Raw genomic sequence first — 25,742 nt, forward strand, 5'->3', positions numbered from 1 at the left:
AACTTCATTTGTTATACAGGTATATAATAAATCTTTAATTGCTGCTACATTAGAATTGTGTAAAATCAAATTCTATGATGCTGGCCTAGTCTAGTTTGAAACAGAAAGAAAGGTCAATCTAATGAAGAATTAGGAGCTCATAAACTGTCCAGGATGACCTATGCATATTTATACTATTGCTCCTGATTCCAGAAAAGTGGAAAGAATGCTAGAGCTAACTGACCGTTCTAGTCAGGGGCTAATATTACAGTTGTGGGCTACAGCTATGGCAAAACTCTCCCCAGTTAAGTTTTTAAGACTTTGAAGTTACCAATGCAGTATTTAGTGTTCTCTGCCCAAATATTTCTACAGGTCTGCAGTTAGAGACATTACTTTTGACTACGGAGCTATCTGTATTTCCCTGCATTTAAATAAATCTTTTCACCAGTTCAGTACAAGAACATGGACAAAGAAAGTGTTTGTATAGTAATGACATGCTCCATTTCCCTCTCAACAGATTGAACTTGAGAGCCAGAGAACAGTGCTGTCGCTGATAGAAGCCCCTGCACGTTCAAGTTACAGTAACACAAAGAAAAGGAAAGCTGCTGGGAGCAGGCCAATGGAGCAGACCAAGAAATCAGTACCGTTAAACATATGGGAAAGAGTTAAGTGTACATATCAACTGGAAAGCTGTTGACTGAGGATATTCGTACACCACTACTGTTACATCCTTCTGTGTTTTAGCTGAAAAGCACATTTCTTCTAACAGCCTTAATCACAAAGGCTTTTCTTCCTTATGATCATACTAATAGATTTTAACCTAGACAATGCTATGACAGTGAGTAAACTATGCATTAATTCCTTTCCTCATTTCAGTCACTTACAAGGGTAGTTGTTTCTGTCTGATATTATCATTAATAACTACAGAAATTAAAATGTAACCATAATGTAAGCTTACGCATTTGCAGTGAACTTCTTCTGATGCTATACAGCTTAGAACTTAGCACCATGACACGTTTTCCATTTATATCAATAAAAAAACATTTATCTGCTTATTAATAGTAAAACTATTAGCTTAAAAATACTTCTGTAAGAGAAAGTGCCACCTCCATTAAGTGATGCTGAAGTGCAAGCAGCAATAAAATTACACTGTGTCAGCACCTTAGTAAAAATACCTTTTCACCCAGAAGCTGATAACAGAATGTGATAATGTCATGTCTGAATTAAAACAACAAGGATATTTATGCAGTGGTCTACCAAAGAGCACTCAGCATAAAGAACACACCTGTCAAATATATCTATTTGTTCTACATTCTCATTGCTTAAAAATACACATCTTACATGTCCATTTCATGAGACTGTTAAAAACGAAGACCCTTTGAGATCCGTACAGTGGCATTGGTTTAATACATTGCAACAATGGATTGATAGCAAATTGCTTTGTAGAACTGCACCAGAGAGCCTCAGGCATTTCCTAAGCAACTTTCTAATACTCTTTTATTATACTCCTTATTGATATATTCAAGAGTACTTGTTTGTATATGATTTCTTCAGATATTTATCTAAGGAAACCATGAAATCAGGCTGCAAAATAGCTCTTTCTCAAAAATGTATACTTCCAAATACAGCTCAGATTTGGTCTAACGCAGTCTCCAAGGCAAGGGCAATTAGGTACAGTTATTGCTAGAATCACTTTTACTTTCATATGGTCATTAAGCAGAAATTTGGGAATCCTCAACAAAGATAATTAACTAAGAATACAATAGTCCACATTTTCAAAACTCACAATTTCTACAAATCAAATTAAGGCTCTCTCATTAGCCAAGCATGTGTATGCACATAACTCATTTGCTTGCAGCTATTTGCATACATCAGGTACGCAGAGATATGGGTGGATACATGCCCTACAAGCAAAGAAATCTTTAGATTAAACGAACACATCTGTGTCTCAACCTATGTTGTTGCCCTGTGCATGAACTCCATGCAGCAAGGCACACAACTGGAGAATAAGGGAGGCACAAGAAAGTAGCCACAGGCAGTCACTGGAAGCAGGTGCCTGGGCAAGCACTTGGCAGTGAACGAGGATGACCAAATTCCCAGGCTATCCCACAGCTACGCTTCTTTGGCTGGGTGGTGGATTGATTTGCAGCACACATCACATGCACTCCCTGAGCAGTGGCGCATGTCTTCTAAAACCACACTACATGCAGTAGTGAAGGACTCCAAATGAAACAGGGGACAGGTAAAAGTGTATGATCCAACAGATCTGAAAGTGTAAAAACTCTTCCATAGGGCAAGAGATGAGCTGTGTTTCCCCTTTGGTAAACACATAAAAAACTCAAGATGTTTTGCAGAGGAAATAATTACCTCAGAAATTTGTTAGGTGCCTTGAAAAAGAAAACAAGCACAATAATGCATGTGATCAAGTTGGTATATTTAGGTTTCTTAAAAGCTTTAGATAAGGCTCTTCATGGCATCTCACTCTGCTATGGACTACTATTAGAAAAAGGATACCAGAGCACAGAGACTGTATCTCTTCAAGGGCTCAAAGCAGCAGAGCAGGACACAGAATGTCCTCTCTTAAATAATAACTGTTTGAAAGATAGGAAGCCAAATATACCTTTTATAGTCTAAAAATACCTCCTCTTGCCAATTTGATTTTATCCTAGAGATGATGATATTTCAGTGCTAAGCGATACCACTATCTTCCCTACACACGCACTGTGAATCTTAACATTCAAAACACACAGAGGTGTTTGATCAAACGGAATGACAGAAGCTTGCATTTCCATGAATACATCGATAACAACTGGCCTGTGTCCTCTCTGCAAACCGGGAGAGAACCTGTGCATATATCTGTGAATATTTCAGTTTCCCCCCCTAAGACTATACATCTTAGGGGGCGGAGAAATGATAATAAAAATAAAAGTTTACATTTTTAAGCTTCAACCTCCAAGCTTAACATCTTAAAAACTAGACAGCAAAGCACAGTTGTTCATAAATGGGGCTAGAGTTACCACTCTACCATTACATTGACTAGATGTAAAATTTCCCAATGACTCTGCTGCATTAAGGGATATTTTTGTGATGCACTCACTCTTGCTAAATGGGATACACTTTTTTCTTTGTTCTTCTGATGCTTCAGAGAACAAACCAAAACATAACACAACACCAAACCACGCTCCCTGGTATAGAAGCTTGGCATATTATTGGGAGAGAAAGAAGGGAAGAGAATGGGAAAGCACAGGAGTATAGAGACTCAAGTAAGATATCTGATTCTCTCTCTTTTGCCTTAAGCTATAAGGAAACCATTGCCTACATACTTAACCTACTTTCCAGATTTACTTTGTTTAGTACAGCCTATGAGGATTTTTAAGTAGTAGTTCATAAAGGGAAAATTATAAAATGAGTAAGTAACAAAAATGTCAGTGATGTGTACTTTGCTCCCTAATGTGAATACAAAATGACTGTGACTTGGTATATGTCTGGTCTCTCCAACTCGTATTCAAATGATGTGACAATGTTTTAAGCTTAAATTGCTACTGCTCATTTACAAATGAGTCCATCCTTTAGAAACAAGTTAGAAATCAGTCCCCAGGCTGTGTAGCATACAACTGCCTCTGCTACTGTTTGGAAAGGTGTCTGCATTTCCATTTGTCTTCACTTCCTCACAATCCCTTCCTGTTAATAGATATTTTACCAGCCTAAGCACATAAACTGGATCCTTACCAAAGCAATGAGAAAGAATATTTCTTCCTAATTTTGAGTTCATCCAACCTTTTTCCTCTCCTATCCATGCTTTCTAAGTGTATTTTTCCTTCTAGTATAATATATCCAACACTTGCTATGAATTGCATTACCCCGAACATAACCAAAATTTTGCCTGAGGGCTGCAATGGAAATTTCTCCAAGCCCTCAAGAGGGCTTTGATTCCCCAGGATAGAGCAAAAAGCACTTACCTTCTTTTTAACTTGGCCACATGGCCTGGGAATGCAGATATTTTCAGCATGTACTACTTTTCATTGACTGGGTTATACAGTTTTCTGGCTTACATTTAGTCTATACTGTTTTAGGCAAACATTGTTTCCAAAGCAAGCCTTCCTTGCATAAGTATCCCCATATGTTAAAAATGCCAAAATTTACTAAGTGAGGTGACAGGCAGTTTATATTCCAACTTCTTTCTTAAAATAACTGGGCATCTACTCTCCAATCCTGACAACTGTCAAACTTCTTAACAATTATATGTCTAATCAGCATACAAAAGAAATCAGATCTAATTATATTACGCCATTGCATGGATTGCTACAGCACCTTGGTTTGATCTTACAATTTGGTATCATGCTGCTTCTCTCTTTTGAATTTGGCCTCTCCGTTTTCTAGGTAACAAAGATCACACATTTCTGAAAGGAACAATGCGTAAAAGATTACACAGAAGAGGATTTGATTGTTGCTACTAGAGAACAGAACCTGCTTTGGGGCATGAAATTCTGAAATTCAGGCAAGGCTTACAAAACTTCTGCTTAACAAGTGAAGTTGAAAAAACAGGTTGGCAAGGGCCTGTTTATGAGTCAAATGCTCAGCGTTCCCAACTTTCATGGGAGTCCAAAGGAAATCAAATGCTAAACACTTCTGAAAATCAAACTTTTTGTTTGTTTGAAAACAAATAGATTCCCAAGTTTGCAAATAGTTTCCTTCCCCCCCCCCCCTCCCTCCCCCCTCCCCCCCCCCGCCTTTTTTTTTGGTGAAATAAAGTAACGAAGTATCAATTCACACCACTTTTTCCTGAGAGTACAGCAACACAGCCTGGTAGCAGTCTCCTGCAGCTGTTGTCCTCAACATTCGCCACAGCTTCAGGGAGTTCCATTAGACTGCAAGTCACTGTGAAAGTCACCGTCATTTTCTATGTCATATTTAAGCTGCTGCATTATGAGTTCTACATCAATAAAAGTCTTGCTGTGCTATGATGTGAGTCCAGTTCTGCCAGAAGTCTCCTATTCCTAAATGCAAAACATGAATGGCACCAGACAGGCTCTGCCATTACTTTAACAAAACTACAGACAAGTTGTTAAGCACAAAAGATCACTTTATTTCTCAAATCACACCTCTCTCATTCTTGAAAAGGTAGGCATTTCTAATCATCACTATTTTAAATATATTCTACTTTTTTTTTTTTTTTTTTTTCCTGTGAAGTTAAGTACCTTAAGGAAAAATCCCCAAAGAAATAAATACAAAGCACAAGAGTTTCACTTGACGGTTTGCTTTGAGCATTGTCTGGTCCTGCATTCACTTAGGAGAATTTGGCTGCTCTTTGAACCTCTTAAATAAGAAATCCAGAGCTAGCTTTACTTGCTCTCCAGAAGCCTCTGCTTATCAGCTGTCAATACAAACTGTTAATACAACACTGGAGCATGCACAGAATAGCTTATAGCAGTTTAATAATTCTACAACTTCTGTTAGAAATACATGTTGTTACTATGAAGGATATAACTGTGATGCATCTTCTTCTAGATGTACATAGAAAATTTCATGCTACAAAATGCTTGTTCGATGATGTGCATGTCTGCTGGTTAAAAGGAAATCAGTACGAACAAGGCTTACTGCCTTGCTGAGTGGATAACTTACAAAACCAGACAGTTCCCATAGTTATTGATTGGATCACTGCTGCACAATCTGCAACCAGCATTCTCCCTGAAACCTAATTAGCCCAAATGGTTGGCAATGCATATCCACTGCAGTATAAAATGTTACCAAGGTCAACAGAACATGCTGTGTGGGGGATTATTCTCATCTGATAAGCACAGTCCAACACAATTGTGAAGTTCTTGCTAACAGCCAGAAATAGAGGTCTGACACCACAATTTTTATGATGGTTGTCACAGTAAAAGATAGGTAAAAGTAGTCCAGTGCAGGCAATATCACTTTTCTTCAAAGAGCTGAGACCAGAAAGTCAAAGCACTTCCCATATCAGAAGCTGTGCTCCTTAAATGTTTTCTGTGAAAGAGTTCTGAGTATGAACCTGAATGGGTGTGCCTCTGAATTCATCCCAGTTAAGTGTCTTACTCCAGGGAGATTGTGCTCCTGAAATGCAATTGCTGCCAGGCAGGCTGATTTAGCTACATATACGTGCATTTAGAGAACATTCAAAGGCCATGACAAAGTATTCACTGTAGCTGAAAATCTGTTCACAGCAAGGTCTGAGGTAGTTTAGAACCACGTTATGGGAAATCGATGTTTAGGAAACATGAGAAAGAAGGAAAGGGATTTAATGCACAAAACTGTCAAGATACAATGATAATTGCAACAGAAAAGGGGAATGTAACCATAGGGTTTTACACTCCTGACTGCCACAAAAGAGGAGCACTGACAGAAATGAGTGGAAGAAGTTAATTAATAGCTGAAATTCTATTTAGCCTGGCTCCTAATATTTAATTTACAGTCTCTGAAGGAACAATATTAACAGTCACTCCAAAAAGAAAACCAGTGATAATAATGAAATTGAGCAAAGCAGAAAGGAAAGAAAATTTTACAATATATTGGACAAAGTTAATAGACATGGGCACTGAATTGTGAAGTAATGCTGTATTTCTCAAAATGAGCCCATGTACTCAGTGTGATGTTTGAATCCACAAGCAGCTGAAATACTTTCCCCACAGGTACTCTGAAAAGTTACAGATTCTTTCGAGGTTCACTTTTGACAATGCAGTTTATTGAGAAAACAACACTTATATACAACTAACACAGTGAACAATGAAAAACTAACAAATTGAACATATATGAACATCATTTGAAAGAGAAACACGTACAATTATATTTGACTTAAATTGGATAAGCCTGCACAAAGCCTGACCTACAACTTAAGTCAACAGAAAACCTTTTAATGATTTTTCTCTTAAGGGTAACAGACTGCAGATTATAGAAGTACAAGCTTGAAATGGGCTACTGTTTCCCATAGCCACAGCCAGCCAAATTTAAATTTTGCTCACTAGCACTTGACAGCCTAGCAGGAATCGACCTTAAAGTCTGATGTGAATGAACTGGGACTAGGATACTTTATACCACATAAGACAATAAAACAAACAAAACAAAATAAAAAAACTTAATATATCACATTTTGGAGGAAAGTTCCAGGGAACACTGCTGCAACAGCAAAACAATTCTAGGTAGGGAGAAAAAGAAAAGGAGTAACAAGCAGACTGCAGGAATTCTGCAGGAAAAAGTAAGAGCTGCGAGGTCAGGAAACAAACAGAAGTAGCTCAGACTACAGGAATTGGACCTTCATGTTGCTCTTCCCATAAAACCTACTAAAGCCTTGCTGCCTACATTCTCTTCCTCTGATCAGTACTCATATTCAGCTAAATAATAGATTCCTTACCAAAACTCACTAAACTAAAAAAAGGCCATGTCAAAACACATCTCTTCAAAGTCACTTCAACTTATGAAACAGATACATTGTCTGAGCTATATATGCACAAATGCATATGAGTAACTACATAGCAGTTTTCTCCCCCAATTTTCTCCTCCTTGCAACTCCAACCCTTGCTCTAAGTGATATATTTCTAACCTAATCATTTAAGACCCACAAGCCTTCTACTACTGCATAAAAACATTTACTCAAAATATTTACCTCTCAAAATGAGTATGTTACCTCATTCCTGAAACAGACCCAATTCATGCAACATCACTGCATGTGCTGCTAAAAACAGCTCAAACTCCCAGAATTATCCACATCGAATCCGGGACAGCAGAAGAAGCCCATTTCTGTGCTCCAGCAATGAACCCCTCTGAGACTGTTTCAAAACTGGTTTCTCAGTGTGAAACATTAAGAGACATTCTTGTGAAGAACTCTACAGTCTTTTAGCAGCTGAAAATAACAAAAAAAAAAAAAAAAAATCCCCCACCAGATAAATATGGAAGATGCCAAAAAACAATTCAGGGGATTGTCCGTGCTTCAAAAGCACAATCCAAAATCTTTCCTTAAAGACAGGACTTCTTCGTACCTGTTATTAAACACAATTGTTGGATTCTAGGCATTGACCATAATCCACCTAGCAATTATAGCTCAGTAGTAGAGAGACAACATATGTCTGATGCAGATGATACGAGGAAATATGAGGAAAATGAATGATTTCTGGAAGGCATGCAAGTTCCCTACTTCCTCTCCAGAAAGAAGCCACAAGCATTCACTCCAATTACATGGCACAGAGTTTTAGAGGTGCAAACCTTCTTCTCCACAATAATATAGCCTGGCTTACTAAGATGTTTCAGGTGTCACTTGATACTGTTTGGACAAACACCATTTGTTGTAAAACAGCATAGACAGTAGTGGTGATGCATCTGTTGGAGTCACTGAATAGTCACCCAGAAGGCCCCAAGAAAGCAGGTAACCTTCTTCTAACTGAGGGATGAGGATCTGCACAAAGAGAATGGATGCTAAACACAGAACAGATGAGTAACAGTTCCAGTGAGAAAAAGTACTTAAATTTCACCAACAGTGCAGCTCTCCTTCCTCTAAGAAAGCCCAGGGCCCACCTGAAGGGACAGGAGGAACTGGAGAGGCAGATTTGTACCTAGGCAGACTACCTCATCACTCATTCAGATATTTAGCTATAATAATGCAAATTCAATTCCCATAACAGCCAAGGGCATATTACTACCTAAGCACAGATCTGATTATTTCTTTATTTCCACCATTTGTATATATTACAGTAATTAAACACATAAGGTATTAAAAAACTGATACAAGTAGTTAATCTAGTTAATATTCAACAACAGATACTTGGAGTTTCCTCACATTAGACTACAGCTGTTTATTTGGGCTTGCTTTATCTAAGAAAAGTTGCAGGATGATTTTTTAAACTATTTTTCCAGTAATCATTTGCAAAATCAAACATAGGCCCAGATTCTGTCATGGACTATTGGTGTGCCTTCTACATTACCTCAGTCAACAAAAGCAATGAAAGCTTGTAAAGGGCCAAAAGAATGCACGTGTGTTTTGAGCAGTTAACTAAACTCACCTGGAGGCTTGCTCTGTTAAGACTGCAGGCCATAGCATGCAGGTAGCTAGGAGGAATGTGCCTGTGTTCTTGGGACTGCACCTCCCTGAGATGAGCATTTGATTTGCTCCATTTTATTTACACCCTGCTACAGCCAAATTGCCAACTCTTAACAACTGGGCAAAAACAGCTTTGGACCTGCTCACCCATACCTTGTTTAGACATTTGCACATTTTAAGCAACAATAGAAGAGATTCTGCATCCTGCCATACCACATGGGTAACATTTCACATTTTATTTTATTGTTTGTTTTGTTTAGGAGCTTTAGAACCTGTTCTAAATTCAAGCTAAGTGATTAACCACTAGGTCAATTCAACACATATATGAATATTTAGGTACTCCAATAAGACCTTGACCCAGGACTTCTATTACTTGTATCCTATACAAAGCTTCGTAGAGCTTCTATATGTAATTTAACCAGCACAACCGATGACAGTCAGTTCAGAGACAACTAAGGATTCTGACCTAAATACATCATTAATTAAGAGAAGGGGAAGGGAACCAGGCCTCAAGTGTCCTCTAGGATCTACAAGACATTGTTTTTAAAGCATAGTTTAGCCCTCTAGCAAGTGATCTGATGACATACAAACTTAAATATTTACTCTCAAACACATTAAGTATTACTGGCTCTGATATTTGCTGACTACTCCAGCCACAACAACAAAAATACCAATGCATTCATTTGCCCATTTGATGGTGCATTATTGACAGTTGTCAAAACACAAGCCAACAAAGACTTTCACAGAAGAAAACAACATATAGCTTTTGTGCTTTCTGTTAAAACACAGCTACATTCTCATTCCATATTAGGTGTCTCTGAGTGGGCGTCACTGTATAAGCAGAGCTAACATATAACAATCAGACAAAAATGGCATTAACTTTGCCTTCTAATCTTCACACTGATTCTAGATGTACAAAACATTGTTCAATAATGAGTAGATGTTACATGCATTTGGTTAGAAAACAAAGTGGAAAAACTATTGATATCATTGCCTTTCTTTTCTTTCACAGAAACTGACTCTTACCAAGTCAGATGGCAGACTGAAGACTCTCTAATTTGATGTTATGATTAGTAGAGATGAAGATGCATTAAGTTCATTTGATCTTTTCAGCAATGATGAGAAACACTGAGCTCCTTCATGAGTTATCATATTAAATAAGCAAAAGAGATTTGCACGGAAAAGGCATGAAATGGAGACGTAAAGGAAGGAAAGTGAAATGAAGAACAGATCCTTCCCTAAAAACACTGCTGATTCTTCCCTCTGTGCTCTCTTTTACATTAGTCTTGGATTACCTTCTCTCACTGTAATTCCTATTAATATACCATTAAATTTTGTTTAAGAGCTGCTTGACAATGGCTTGAAAACAGAGCTGTGCAATTTTTGCCCACTTCAGAAACTCATTTTCCCAGACAAATGAGTTTTACAAATACTGTATTTACTCTTGTTGAAGTTGATTTTGGGCCCTGGATTTCTGTGAATAAAAATATTTTAATTAATTTGAAATTGGCTAATTAAAGAGACTTTAGAAAGAGCTTTGTTGAGCTCCATGTGAGTTAGATCTAACTCTGAATTCAACCTATGGAAGAAAAACAAAGAAAAAGAAGCCTGGAGAATTTGAAGGTAACAATAACTATTGCTCAAGTAGTAAATAGAATTAACGGTTCAATGATGACAATATAGTTAGTTCTGTTACCTAGAAAATTAACAAGCGATCTATTTTATAGTTTCTGGCAAGAATATAATGAACACCCGGTCAGGTCTGCTCTACCTCTGTTGCAAACAAAATACAAGTTAAGCGATCACGCACTTCTGAATAATTATATTATTTCATGACCCTGCTAGATCCTGATGCTGTAAATGCCCTGATGTTAAGTCATGACAGCGCAACTTACTTCCACTGAAAGCAAAAAAAAATTAATAAATAAATTAAAAAAATCAGAAGAACATATAAGAGCTACATTTGATATTAAGAGTCAATAAATAGACAATAATTAGAAAGCATGAGAATACTCACACAAAAGCACAGATCAGTTCTGTGTGGTATCTTCCTTTGCCTCTAGTAATTATCTCTTGCTGCCACAATGTTTAAGGCAGGAAACTATACTAGGGAATAAAGATAGCAGGAGTGTTTGTAGGTGGATGATGTTAGAAGACCATGAAGAGTTCAGGTCCCATACACATTTCAGGGACATTTAGGTCCCTTACACATTTCAGGTTTCATTACATATTTGTTTCTTGGAATAAAAAGGTAAAGGATTCACTAGAAATTGTCAAGTTGTGGCAGGGCTTACCTTAAAGGCCTGAAAGCTCTGTGACACCTCAGACTCAGTCACAGGTTCTTAGAAAAAATTTAACAGACAAAAATAAAGATTGTAAGAAAGGCCAAATGTGACTGACAATACCTAATACTAAAATTTTTGATTTCTCCGTATGAAGGGACAATGCTAAACTGATTTTTGTTTTGAATTATTTTTGGGGGTGGGTAATGGAAGTTCTGTAGGAGCTGATTCTTTCTGTTTGGGGAATCTCTCCTATTTGGGGAATCTCATTCATATTCCTGGCAGAGAGCTAATGTCATGGGAATTACATAGACATTTCTCTTCAACAGTGAGTCATAGTACAAGATCAAAAAGGATTTGCAATAGCTTACGGTCTGTAAGGCTTATTAGTATCCTAAAAATTAATTGTGCACATCAAAGATTACAAACTGAAAATCCTGTTCTTTCGCTGAGCACCTAAACTCAGAACAGCTGGCACAAACCTTTCCACCCCCTTTTTTTCAAGCATTCCCTATAACAGTGACTATTAAAGGCTAACAGCTAGGAAGTTACGCCCTTTGCTTGCCCACAACTTGAGAAAAGCAAACTTGTTTGATCAAACTGCAAAGAAATACCACCACTGACAAGGAAGGACTTATCTACCAAAGACAAGACATGCTCCACGCATCTCAGTAGTTGCAGCATGGCTTACAACTAGAATAGAGGATTTTCTTATTTAACTTCTGAAATAATAAAAAAAAAAAAATCCAACTTTTTAGACTTACACAAAAGAATCGCATCCCCAGTAGCTAGTCTCAATTTTTTCATGCTCCAAAGGCTGTTAGGCCATAAGGTAATCACAACCAAGACTAGGTGCTGGCTCATGAGCAACAAATATCCTGCCTCACAGCTCGGGGCTGTACGAGGCAGCCATGGCACATATTACAAGTGATATATAACGCAGTGCACATGCATCTTCACTCACAGATATCACAAGTCAGAAACAGGCAGTGGCAAAGGAGGGGACTACACGCAAACGTCTGAACCCAAAAGTAATTTGGCAATGAAAAATAGTGTAATACTATTGATGAAGCCTAGCCAATTTTATTGGAAACAAGAAAGCAGAAGCATTTCTCCTTTGAAGTTTCTACTGATTCCTTGCTATTTTTTGTTATATTTCTTCCTGTTTTAAGCACAACCAGTCAGGAAATTCTTTAAAATTAAGTAGTGTGACAGATTAGCATACTATTTGCTGTATTGATATAACTCATTTTATCAGTATGGTTACGCAAAGGAAAACCATATTTATCCTGCACTAGCTTTCTTTTTCTCTGACAAGGTTATCTGTCACCAGAGGAGACTCCCAGTATGTAAAACTGGTTAGCTGACATTTCCAACATAACATGCATTGTGAGGAGTAACAACCTCCTAAATAATTTTGCCAATTACATCACTGTCGCAATACAAAAACACTTCATCACATACTGAAAGACCAACACAGAGCTCTTCCTAAAAGTCACGTGGATCTGGAGAGTGAGAGGCTGTGTTCTCATCAATGTGGAAACACTCAGAACAAGCAAAGTAGTACACAGTTTAATCCAGACACAGATCAATTCTCTGATGTAAAGTAATAGCCAGATCCTTTACAATACTGTATAAAGGCATTGTATTTTTTGAAGATTATGAGAACAGTTTATGTGAGGCCTTTAAATTTTTAGCTCCAGAGTGTAAAGCATTTTGTCTTGGATACAAATAAGTTTCTTAAAATTATTCTTTTAGTATTCAGAACAACTGCTTGTCAGTGACTAGATGCAGTTCCATTTTTCTAAGGCAAAAAAAAAAAGAAAAAAAAAAGATGATCTGTTGCAAGTTTTCTTAGAAACATAAGAAAATTTAAGTAATCATCTTCATGAGTGAAAAATAAGCTTTTCTCAAGATGGAAGTTTGATTTAGGGATTCTCTTTTTGAGTATAAGAAATGACAATTTTGTACTTCAAAAAGTTAACTAAGGTCAAGATTAACATAGCATCCATTAATTAGTTTGTTGATATCATGAAGGCTTTTCTTGTCATCCCACTGATGAATGAGGGAATTTGCATCTCAGCAGGTAAACATATTTGATACTTCCTTAATCTACTGCACAGCATTTGCTACAGCCAAAAATAAGAGAAAGTGGGATACAGAGTTAAAACAATTTAAAAAAGAGGTTACATGATAAAAAGAAATATGAATGAAGAATAACTTTAAAAAATAACATATATTCTATACTGATGTGTTTCTTAAACATTTTATTTGCTAATGGAAGCCTTCAGGGAATAAATATTTGTTTCATATGCCTTCTATTCTGCTCAAGTCATTTTAGATTTTCATTGTAATTCTGCTCTTTTTTTTTTTTTCCTTCTGTTCTCCTTGCCTTGGTTAGATTAGAGAGGTAGGTGTTAGTGGGGTACTTGATGAAGATTGAAGACCTATTTTCTCCCCCCTTGAAGACCAGCCTGATTTGAACAAATTGAGGAGAGTGAAGCAGTCTCTTCATGTCCTTGGGAAAAGCCTTTGCCATTTCAGCATTTCCAGCTTTCAGACATGGTCCCCTTTGTTCACAGAGAAAAAGAAAGAAAAGGTACCAGCACAAGAAAGTTCTGAATAATTTTATATAATGTCAATGGGGCTGCAAAAGCTCCCTTTTTCAACCTCCTTTATGGTTGGTGAGCATGTGAACGCGAGGTGGATCCAGGAGGGGAATGCAGGGAACTAGTGCTTGCAGCTCGAACAGGGCGAGAAACAAGCTGTTGTCCACCAGTTCCCACCTCTGTTGTTGCCACTTCCATACAACCCTCATCCTTGTGGGTACCGTTTTGTGCTGGGCACTCAAAATGCACACAGTGAAAAACCTGGAGAGAACAAAAGATGAAGATAAAGCAAAACAATTAAATGCTGTCAAAAGCACGATCAAAATAAGATGAAATTTACATGGAAGTACGCAGGCCAAATCAGTACTTAATCAAATTAGAATGTTTCAGCATGAGGTCAAAAACGTCTTTCCATGTGTCATAAATATTGCAGTGACATAATAAGAGTGGAGCAAGAGAAGGCCTTCAAATTATACAAACCTTTACTTATGGCACCAAAATGCAGAAAGATGGTTCTATGGCAGATAGAGATATTTGTAAATGACTTTTTCCTTTGCCAAGTAGCATAAATATCTACTACATGCTATGGGAAGACAACAACAATTAAATTAATTGTTTTAAACATATATTGTGATCTAATTACATCCTCCAAAGACTGAATGTTCATACACACAAGAAGTGAAATTTATATAATTACCAATATGATTCTGTTTTCAAGATTGCCTTCTATAATAGCAACGATAGTTCTACAGAGATATCCCAAAGTATGTAGAAATGTATTCAGACTGTCCAAGAAAGCTGTCGTTGTATCACATGAAATATGCCCTTTAAAACAGTGATCAGTTTCTGATCACTGTTTTAAGCAACCTGCACCACTGTACAGGTGATTGTTTCTTGAGTAAGAAAGTCATCTGTTAAGTATTTTTTTTTCAATATATTTTCTACTTTACTTTTACTTATACTTGTACTTGAATTGCTTGGGAAGATAAAAGGGAGGAACACAAACTGTTACAAAACTTACTTCCACATCATTTCTCACTGCTATGAATTGCACAGCTTTGCCACATAGTAATTCAAGTATTTTCTTATATTGCTTTTAAAATTTTCTGTTTTGTCATTTATTGTAGTTTTATAGCTAAACTTTGATGAACATTTAAAACTGAATTTAAAAATGGTCTTAAGTTAATTATGTAATTTTGTAACTTTTGAATGACATCTCCTTTCATTCATCTTTTAAGTAGTTCATATCTTTAAAGCTCTTCTCACAAACAAGGGTAATCTCTTATAATCCTAACTGCCCTTTCCCAGGCCCTTTCAAGTTAAAGTGGACAAAATCAAATACCATAAACAAAACACAGGTATACTACACATTCATAGAAGACTACAGACTATTGTATTTTCTAACCTTTCTTTAAAACAACTGAAAATCCTATTATGCTTTTTGACCATCCTTGCACAAGTGTGTATAGCACAGATATCTACAATGACATGCCTAATACCTGGGTCTTTTCTGAGGAGGTAGCTAGTTTTTAATTCAAATACTGACAGCATGAATGGAATGAATAAAATATATTCTCATTCACTGTTTTTTGTATCCCCATTATATTTTCTTGTGCCTCTCAGTGTACAAGTTCTTGTAGTTTTTTATAGAGATACATAACGATTCATGTTTATATTTCTGTATATACACAGATGCTAACATAAAGATGTACTGCTATGTCTTCATATATATATATATGAACAGATTACAAATATATCTGCACCCATACCCACACACACACACGTGCACAAAATGGCCTTTTCTCTGCATTTCTTCTGGTAAGCTTTTTCTGAAGCCAAACTAATTTCTAGAGTGGCATGAATTCTCTCCATCTGTTACAGTTCTTGAGAAGCCAATTTTTGTGTTCAGCTACACTTCTTGAAAAGTCCCTTTTATACCCATCACACTCCTATGCTTTTAAAAGTAACAGCTATTGTCATTTTTCCAGCCACACTTATCAGCATCAGGATTTGCAGAAGAGAACAATATCTCATCATTGCATTTCTTTAATGCATTGCATTTCTTGAAAGGAAGTACAGTCTAATGAATAGGATGGAGATCCACAAGTCAGAAGATTCCATAACTGCTGTATCTTACACCAATAATGTTTTTCATACAAAATTTTGCTTTACATAGTGATGCATGCTTTTTAAAATATATTACACTTACCACTGAAATTTAGCAGATACTAGCCTATAAAATCTGAAGTACCTCATTCTTAAATTATAGCTTTATTTTTTTTACCGTTTCTTTCATACTAAATTCTTAATGGTCATCTCAGCATCTGGCAAATTAACAGGCCTGTGAATTTGCAGCATCATTTTCAGTTACTCTGCCACTTTAACATATAGAGAGTTTAGCTTATGAAAGAAGCAGAAGATAGAGAAGTACAATTGAGCTCATCTACGTAATCTAATATTGAAATTATGTATATAAGACCAGTATTACTAAAACAAACAATCCTGTGTTTTTTACTTTAAAAAAGCTGAGATCACAGTTCAGCATCGTTCTCTAATGAATGTTATGTTATACTTCTCATGGATGTTTTAGGGAAGGTTTGACATATAAAGCAGGAAGGCCAAGTACACACACACTGGTGCAGTAATTTGGAAGACAAAGCTTTCGCGTTTGCAACTAGATGCTCTTTTCAGGTCAGTACTACTGAAGAGGAATAACAAGACAAAACTTATATAGTCAGTTAAAAGTATCAGGTGACCAGTTCTGACAGATAAACGAACATAAGGACTAAGGAAAAATAAATCTTTTATTTATTAAAGTAGGATGTGTGTAAGCTCAAAAAAAAACAGGTTACATTTTTATCACGTTCTAACATATGAAAAAAAACAGGTCAAGAAAATCTCTGTAGATTATGTCTTTCAACACATGAAAAATATGGTGGAGGAAAATACAAGTTTAAAAGATGGAAACATTCACAAAATGGAGAAATTTTACATTTTTGTTTGTTTTTGTAACTCCAAAAATCATACTGTGCTTCAAAGTTGAAAGGTATGCTGCAGCTGTGTGCTCATAGAACAAATAGGGTATATAAAAAAAATATAATAATATATGTATGTATATGCTAATAATCTTCCCCCAAGCTTTGGAAGGAATAAACTGTGTGAAAAATAAAATAAATTAGAATGGGGTACAATTTTTAAGGATAAAAGAGGGTAAGACTTAGAATGGCAACATGGGTTTATAGTTCCACTTAGCCTTTACATGAATAGCCATAAACTCAATTTGCATATACAGATTTCACTATAGTTATGCACTGCTCCTTACAAATAACTACACAAGATATTAAATTCCTTGTAACAAGAACCAATTTGTAATTAGAATTATGTTTAAAAGCCCATAAACCTGTTATTCTTCAGGGCTTAAAGCTACCTTTAAGAATTACAAGTTGGTGGTAATGTTTCTTACAGGCCAATTTGCTAAGTTTACACAATGTTCCTCATATTCTTTTTTTAATAAAGAGATGAGAAACTACAGAGATTGGCATGAGAGCAAATAGGACTGTCTATGCTGATCAGTAATGGAAAAGGCTTCTTCATGCATGCAGAACAACCCTGAAGGCAGTTTCTGATTACATATTTCTGAGAACTCACTGATGAAGATTGAACCACACACTACAGGAGATGGTGCTTAGAAAGAAAAATGTTATATTTGGTTCCATGTATTGGTCAGCTTCTTTCTAATTATCGGCTGAGAACTGATGTTGACATCTCGTATGTTGTCAATAGGAGATCTAAAATTGGACATAATGCTTTTTGACAATTCTGCCCATGCCTAAGAATTAGCCTTCCCTTATGCTAAATATGATCAGAAATACCAGAATGGTTAAGGTTAGATAGGACCTTTAGAGGTCATCATCTAGTCCCATCCTAACTTTTAATACTGCTGGAGCTGGCAACCCCTAATACCACTATCTACAGTTCATTGTAAAGGGTGAAAGTACAATGCTCTGAACTATGCATGTGGGCTGTAGACACGCATGCATAAAACACAGAAGCAGCTCTTGGTGCTTAATAATAAAAGACAGAAGCACAAGTAAACAGAAAGAAGATAATGTTGCACTGCGTTATTGTGAAACATTTTTTCTGTATAAAATTAATGGAAAAAATCTCTTCGGTCACTGTTAGTTAACTGATTTACTGGGTAAGATAATCAGTTATAAGAGAATCATGTAAATAAGGTTTTCTTGTGAAGAATGAGATTTTTCTTATGTTTTCTTCATTAAAAATATAAAAGTCATAAAACCAAGTAATCAGAGCCTATACAACTTTCTCTAGTGCAGTAAAATTCTCATTATTCATCAAAATAAGGAATAATTTAAATACTAATCAAACTTGACAGGAATGTTTGATGGCATTGTGCACAGGTCAAAACTAGAAACACTTTCCTCTACCTTGTGTGTAAAAAATAACCAAACAAATGTATTCTACACACTAGCAACAGCCCTTCAACTCTGTAGAGTATGGGAAGATGATAACAGTTCACTAATATTTAAATACAGAAAGCATTCATTCTTATTTTGCCAGATTGCCAGAGGGGAGGGGGAAAAAAAGCATGTACACTTTAGCGAGCATCATTAATTTCATTGCAAGATATGAAAAACTATATGGTTATACATTCATGAAGAATACAGGCTGTCTTAGAAGTTCCTTACCTCATTAGCTGTGTTGTGAGTTCCAACTATTCTGATAAAAGACGCAGGCTGTTTATCAAAAGTGATTGTTTGCCATGATCTACAAAAAATTCCAGAAAGACATACAAATATTAGACATGAACACAACAGCTTGAAGTAAAATATACAGGGGATCCATTCAAATGACAGTACAAAATAACTTAATAGGACAAACAGAAACACTTTTCATCACCTGAATTTCGAGTGCTACTTGTTCACGTTTATTTTCAAGTGCCTTGACTCTGCTTATGTGTATTTATACATACCTTATACTACTGTAATTTGTATGCAGGAATAACACATACTATTGCTGAAAGTTAAGAAAATGGTAACAGGAAAAAAAGAAAAAAAAAAAAACAACTTGAATGCAAAGTCTAAAATCCTTGACAGTACTACTGGCTGTGTAAGATAAACAAAAGATCAGATAAATAAAAGTAAATGCATCTGTTAAGTACTCATGAGAAATCATCAATCATCAGAGCTCAGTTAAAGAAAATTACAGCTCTAGGAAAAACAAACAAGCAAACCTCTCCATTCCATTCTGTAACATGTAGTGGAGGCAGAGGATCCAAGCTTCCCTTGTATGGGCCACGTTCTTCCAGGACACTAAGCATGACACAAAGCATTTTCCTCAGCTTGTGTTATGACAATTCACCATCCGGACACAGAGGCAGTGGGGAGACCAGACCACTCCTCCCAGAGCTAGAGTGTCACTTTTGGAGTGTAGGAACTACATCAGGAACACTATAATCTGCCTTCATTTGTACTCTTCTAATTTGGGTGAGATATGACACATCATATGGAGCCTCCTGAACAGCAGGCAAAGGACATCACTTCCCACCACAGCTTTGTGGCCACAGAACATACTAACAATGGAACAGAGAGAAGAATGGGACCTGGAGGCTTCAGTTTGATGCCAGTCTTCCATTGCATTAGATTAGTGCCTAAACATATTAGAATATAATACTGTTTTTTATTCATAAAACAGTCAAGCTAGATATAGAATTTAACTGTTTAGCAAAACTAGACTCTACCACGGAAGGTTTCGGTGACTAAATGTAGTTAAGTATAACTACATTAACTCACTGAAGAGGAAAAACATTGGATGAAATTTTCCTGAATGTGTCCTAAATACCTTCAGAAATACTCACAGAAGAAGTAAGGGACCAAAGCAAAACTGGAACAAAACACCACTCCCCATCAGTAGAGTGCACCAAAGCTTTGTAGTATTAACAGCTTTGCTGTCACGTACTAGAATTTTACCCTAGCAGAAAGCTATCATCATCTCTGACACAAACATAGCATTTCTGTGTCTAATTTAGTTGACTATTAGGTTTTCAATCCTGTCAGGTTATATTTGCTTAAAGAAGATTATGAGCCTGATTAAGACCTAATTTCATGTAGTTTACTGGTATTACTGCATGAAGTAATGGGTGTGATTACAGTTACTCATCGTAATAGAAGCACAAGGTCTGAATCAGGCCTCAGAGGTACAGCTGTTACCTATCTGCACTTCACAGTTTATTTATATCCCTTATGTGGCTATGTTCTCCTTATTTTAAAGCTCAGGCTGTTTCTTCAAGCTTTAAATTAAATATAAAGTGAGAATGGACTCCTCTTGACTGCCTCAAGATCTGAAAGGATGTCATGATTTAAACATTTTTTTCCCTAAACAGAAGAACAATTCTTCTCAAGTTTCCTTCTCTTATTTCTCTAGTATAGCCACTCAGTTAATCTTCATGGCCACATGTAAACTACATAGTCCCTTAGCTTTTAACCTTGAAATAGAGTCCCAAGATGAGTGGCTGTGACAATCAGACAATTACGACACTATTTCTCACAACAAAGTATTGCCACAGTTTATACAATGTATATGCTTTTACATTTACACATGGACTCTGCGAGAAAAGCAATGATGTAAAAATCAGAACTCCCAATTCAGTGGTTTGTAAAATATTCTTAAGATGTTCTAAACAAAAAGGGTTTAAAATCCCAAGGAAGTTTCTGAGAACAGTCTATGTCTTCCTAGCCTCTAAGACAGAGCTTGTGTTCTGTGACAAGAAAAAAAGGTTAATTAGGGACCACGAAATAAAATATAAATGGGAATGTATTTTTTATAGCAATTCTGAGTGCTGGTCAAAAAGCACTGCTAGAGTTCAGTGCAGATTTTCTCAGTATGGCAGTAAATGACATTCTGTCATATGAAGTGACACCAAAGACAACACATCCATTCAGTAATAGAGAAGAACACCATGAATAGCAAGAGGTTGAGAAAAAGGCCTCTGAAAATCCTTTGACAACATTCATCTCGATCAGCAACTGCAGGAACCTCCTAAGTTCTTCCACTTCCCAGGGCAAGTCCTTTCTTTTAGCTACACCGATTCAGATTATAAGTATTCTTTTAATAATACCAAAGCTTGATAAAAAATACTATAAATAAATAAAATTGAAAAAAAGAATGTGAGACTTGAAGGAGATAGGGTTTTCAATAAATTAAGTCCTAAGAATATTTAGTATTTTGGTGTGTGTCCATTTTATTCCCTTCCCATTGGAGAAAAAAAGACAAAATTATACACAGCTTGTAGAGGAGTTATTAAAATTCAAGAATATTGCCACTGGAGAATTAGTACTTGATGGGATAATGAGAACATCAGGTCTCTTAATTTATTTCCTTAGCAAAAAGGAAAAAGCAAAACAGAAAACAAGCCAAATGGATTTGGAAAAAGTCACTTTTGAAATAAGGAAGACAAACGTCCATCAGTAAAAATCTGCAACAATTTCATCTGTAACAGGATATTTGAGAACATCGATATATATGTATTTATAAAAAATACCTCTCCAGTACAAATATAATTATGCAGCAGAAAGATAATTTATGCAGTGTAACTATACCATATGGGAAGAGAGATTACTGACAACAAATTATCATGGCATATCTGCTTTCTTTGTATTTCTTTTTATTTTTTTGCTGATAAAATAAATTCACTAAGACTTCTATTGATGTATCAAACCATAACAATTGTTCAGTGGTGTTCCTCAATTAAACAAACGACATCTGAGGCAAGCTTTAAGTTTCCTTTAAATTTTCTTCTTTTGCTACAAGTTACCTCTTCTGGTACTCTTAAAATAATTTCAATTTCTCTGCAGAACTTTCATTTTGCAAAAGGTTTTGCAAAGGTGTAGTCAAGCCATGCATATTTGCTTATTTTATTCTTTCCTAACAAGAGCTAGTCCTTTTACTCTCATAATTCCTTTTGATGGTCTTTACAAAAATTTTCTCCAAATTCTATGCATATCTCTGATGTTGATGCATTTGTATGTCATTGTATAAAAGTAACAGTAGAATTAAAACATATCAAAAGCATCTTTTTTTTTGTCTGAGATTAGACACTTCTGCGTAGTAACTGTCTTTTCTTCACCTTTGCTTCCCTATACCCTTTCCAAGCATTTTCCCTATTCCCTTTCCAAGCAAACAAACCTTTCAAGCTAGTAGCAATGCTTCCATCGTTCTATACCTAGGACATGGCCATTACGAGGCTAACAGAACTTCTTTCTCCCATAAACAGCCATTATCATCTGTGAACTTTTTACATCTCTGTATTCCTTATTAGTGACCTGTTATAAAATTGACTTTCACAGAATCTTAGAACGGCTCAGGTTGGAAGGAACCTTCAAGATCATCAAGTTCCAAGCCCCTTGCCATGGGCAGGAATGCCACGCAGTAGATCTGGCTTTTCAGGGTTTAGCATTTTTTAATATTCAAGAAATGTAGGTTGTTTTTTTTCCTGCTTTTCAATACATCTTAGTGGTTGATTTAATTGGGATTTCCTGCTCAATCGTCAACAGTTGTAGCCCTTACTTTGGGATGGTCATCTTTAAGAGAAGACTAGGGACTATCAGCCTACTCAGATTTATACTAGGGTCCTCAAACTGAAATGCAGAGCACTACATGTTGTTTGGCCAGCAAAGGCCTCCTGATAACACAGTTCCATCTTCCAAAAGAAATTAGCCTTGTTACAGCCCTATAGTGTTTTATTTAACACTCTACATCTCACCTCAGCCATCCGACTTCTAACTCTCTTGTTCTGCATGACTCCCCTAAGGAGATGCAGTAATTGATGATTAGCATTCCAAAGCCATGCTTGCATCCTGTGAGCCTGTCATATTTAATTACATTTTAACTATATTCGTCTTCTATAATAGCCTGAACATAATTTAGATAATTATCTTTTGCTCTCTTATTCTCTGACTCTGCCCGTCTCACTTAGAGCTCCTTGCAATGAAAATCACTTTCTCTGCTCAAATGTATAAACAGACTCTTGGGCCAAGTGCTTTCATCTCTCCAACAGCAACAGCTGTCACTGAAAACTCAATGGCTCTGTGCATCCCACAACCTATTCACCATATTATTCACAGGAAGAAAAAAAAATCATTAGAAGCCCCTGCACTTTCATGTTTCTTCCTGTCTTTTTCTTTATTAGCCTATTGCAAGAAGAATGCAAAAAAAAAAAAAAAAAGTCCACATAAATTATAACAATAGCTTGCTATTGCTTAAGCTATCTATAGTTCTAAAATAGCAATTCACCTCTTAGATAATTTAATGGCTTTTCTCAGCATTTTAAATTCTTGCCTAGTTATCTCTATGAAAACGTGCAATCTTTCTAAAGATTTATTATACACAATGGGATATAAAGAGTGACCCATCCCCTTTACCTTTATTTCCTCCTCTTCGAAAAGGAACAAATTAGGAAAGAATTGAAAGCTTATCTCTTACAGAGGTTTTCTAACAAACCTCTGGCATTACAGAAATACTGCCACACTGTGGGATCACCAGAGCAGCTCTGATTATAGCTGACACCAGGCTCAGGCCAAAGACATAAGACCAAAGAGAAAGCTGTTATACAACATTCACGAAGATGTAATAACCATATCATATTCATATCATGGCTTGCTTTAGGCTAAACATGCGAGGTTCGTGTATGCATGCTGCAGCTTTGCATTTTCCAAAGTGACACACAAGCTCCGTTTTTTGTTCCTCCCTCCAAGAAGTGAAACAGTTGGGAAGCAAATGTGGAAATTAACCACACACCTTGAAAAATTCCAATTACCAGCAAGTAGCCTCCATCTTGTTTTCTAATGTTTGTCCACACGTGCCTCAGTTCATAAGTGAAGAAGCTCCTCCTAGTTATTTGGATGTGGACTTTTCAATTTATGACTATCATTTTTTTATTAATGAAATACAGCACTTGTTGTGATGAGCAAGGAGACGTTTATAAAAGCAGATGAAAGCAAAAGGAAAGAGCAGTTGTGTTGTCTTTCCATGCATCAGTCTGATGACTACTGATGAAAACAAGACAGCAAGCTAGTAACTAGTAGGTGAAGCTGCCAAATAAAACATTTTGCGCACACAGAAGCAAGCCAACTGAGACTCGAGAAGTACTGTTGTATGTTCTGCATGGTAAGTATTACACCTCCTGATTTATTAACAACTATTATATTAACCTCTGCTATGGAGTACCTAAGAAATAAAGACAGAAGCATGCACTAAAATTGCCCGTAACAGTTATTGTTACACAGATATTTTTTTCTTTATAAAATACCCCAAACAAAGATCTACAGCTACCTCATAAATTGCCTATAAAAAACATGTTTTCCATTATAACAGTACTAAAAAACAAAGTGAAATAAAACTACCTCTCTGTTAAAGCTGTAATTTAACATATTAATTCAGAGGGTCAAATCCATAAAGCATAGAAGTCAGTCAAAGTTGGTATCTGGCACAGCCAACCCTTTTTCATCCTGCTTCCCAAGCCCCACCGAAGGGAAATGAGGACTATGAGAAAGCCTGTGAGGACTCAGAGGTCATCTACATTTTAGTTTTTAAGAAAAATTAAGCACAGTTCTACCCCTTATCTTCTTCAACTAAAACCTTAGAGCAAAAGCTGAGTTTCCATCTATCCTGCTGTCATCATGACAGCACACTCACAAAAGGCAGCTTTGAATACCCGGTATTTCTAAGGATGCAAGGAAGGTGGAAGCTTGAAGTAACAGCTTGCTTTCTGCAGCTCTCTTAGAAACAAACTCACCTAATAATGCATCTTGATTATATTTGGTATCTCTTCAATGGACTATAACATACTTTATCCAGTGTCTACTAAGGGGAAAAAAACACAAAGGACTTGCAATACTAACAGAAGAGATAATAAAATAAAAATAATTCTGTTGCAGTGTTTGTTACTTAACTGTGCTATATACTGACAAGAAAGTATGTAATGCCACCCACCCCCTTTGGGAATACTCCCCAAAGTTTTATTCTAAATGTTTCCCATATTGAATAGACACAATTTAGAAACAATCTGAACAAAACTTGAGGTTACTTTTGTAGTTATGATTGGTCCCTCCACTGCTATGGCAAATCCAAACAAAATATCTATATAAAGCTGTATACCTCACAGCCGTAAGAACACTTCACTAAACTGCGATAAACCTGTTATTGTACATGATTTATTCTAGAAACTAAACGTGGAGATTTATTGTTGAAAACAAATGTGGGCTTGATAAAGCAGACTTATTAAAAATTCTGACATAAATTAGATTTACTGAAGTCTATACTTAATTTCTGACTTCTTTAAAAGCCATCTAATATAAAAGACTCCTTACAGAATCTCTGCTTTCACAGCTTCAGGGCTTACATTTTTGCTGTTTTAGAAACAATATTACATTAAAACCCACTAAAATATAGTCAAATTAAGCAACAGTAAAGCTAAATGTAGCAACTATTTGTCAAATATATCCACATGCCAATATAGGCATCAAGTAGCATTTTTATATTGCATAAGTTGTGTATTCATATAATATAGGTTGCTCAGATATTCTACAAATTTTAATGGGTTGTTTTTCTGTACTTCAAGAAATACACTTTATATTTCAAAATCCTACAAAAAAATGATTAGCAATTTGCTGCTAACCATCTGGCAAAACACAATGAGCTAAATTTTTATGCGGTGTCAGGAACTGTGTGTGTGGTATCTACACCTCCACCCTTGGTGAATGGCAGTGGCTGCATACAGAGGTTGTAGACTTGAGTATCTTG

The 25,742-nt window shown here is 36.2% G+C and overlaps 1 protein-coding gene across 1 annotated transcript in view; it reads right to left on the bottom strand.

The window, feature by feature from the left end:
- Nucleotides 1-6,663: 6,663 nt before the first annotated feature.
- BTBD9 (BTB domain containing 9) overlaps nt 6,664-25,742 on the bottom strand; it is a 124,872-nt gene continuing 105,793 nt past the window's right edge. The window contains exons 11-12 of the mRNA XM_068676573.1: nt 18,632-18,710; nt 6,664-14,183 (exon numbers count right to left, since the gene is read on the bottom strand). Coding sequence (XP_068532674.1) covers nt 13,989-14,183; nt 18,632-18,710 — 274 coding nt within the window. The 3' untranslated portion in view covers nt 6,664-13,988. The remainder of the gene's footprint in view (nt 14,184-18,631; nt 18,711-25,742) is intronic.

The sequence above is a fragment of the Anas acuta genome, chromosome 3 (assembly GCF_963932015.1).
Source record: "Anas acuta chromosome 3, bAnaAcu1.1, whole genome shotgun sequence".
Classification (NCBI taxonomy): domain Eukaryota; kingdom Metazoa; phylum Chordata; class Aves; order Anseriformes; family Anatidae; genus Anas; species Anas acuta.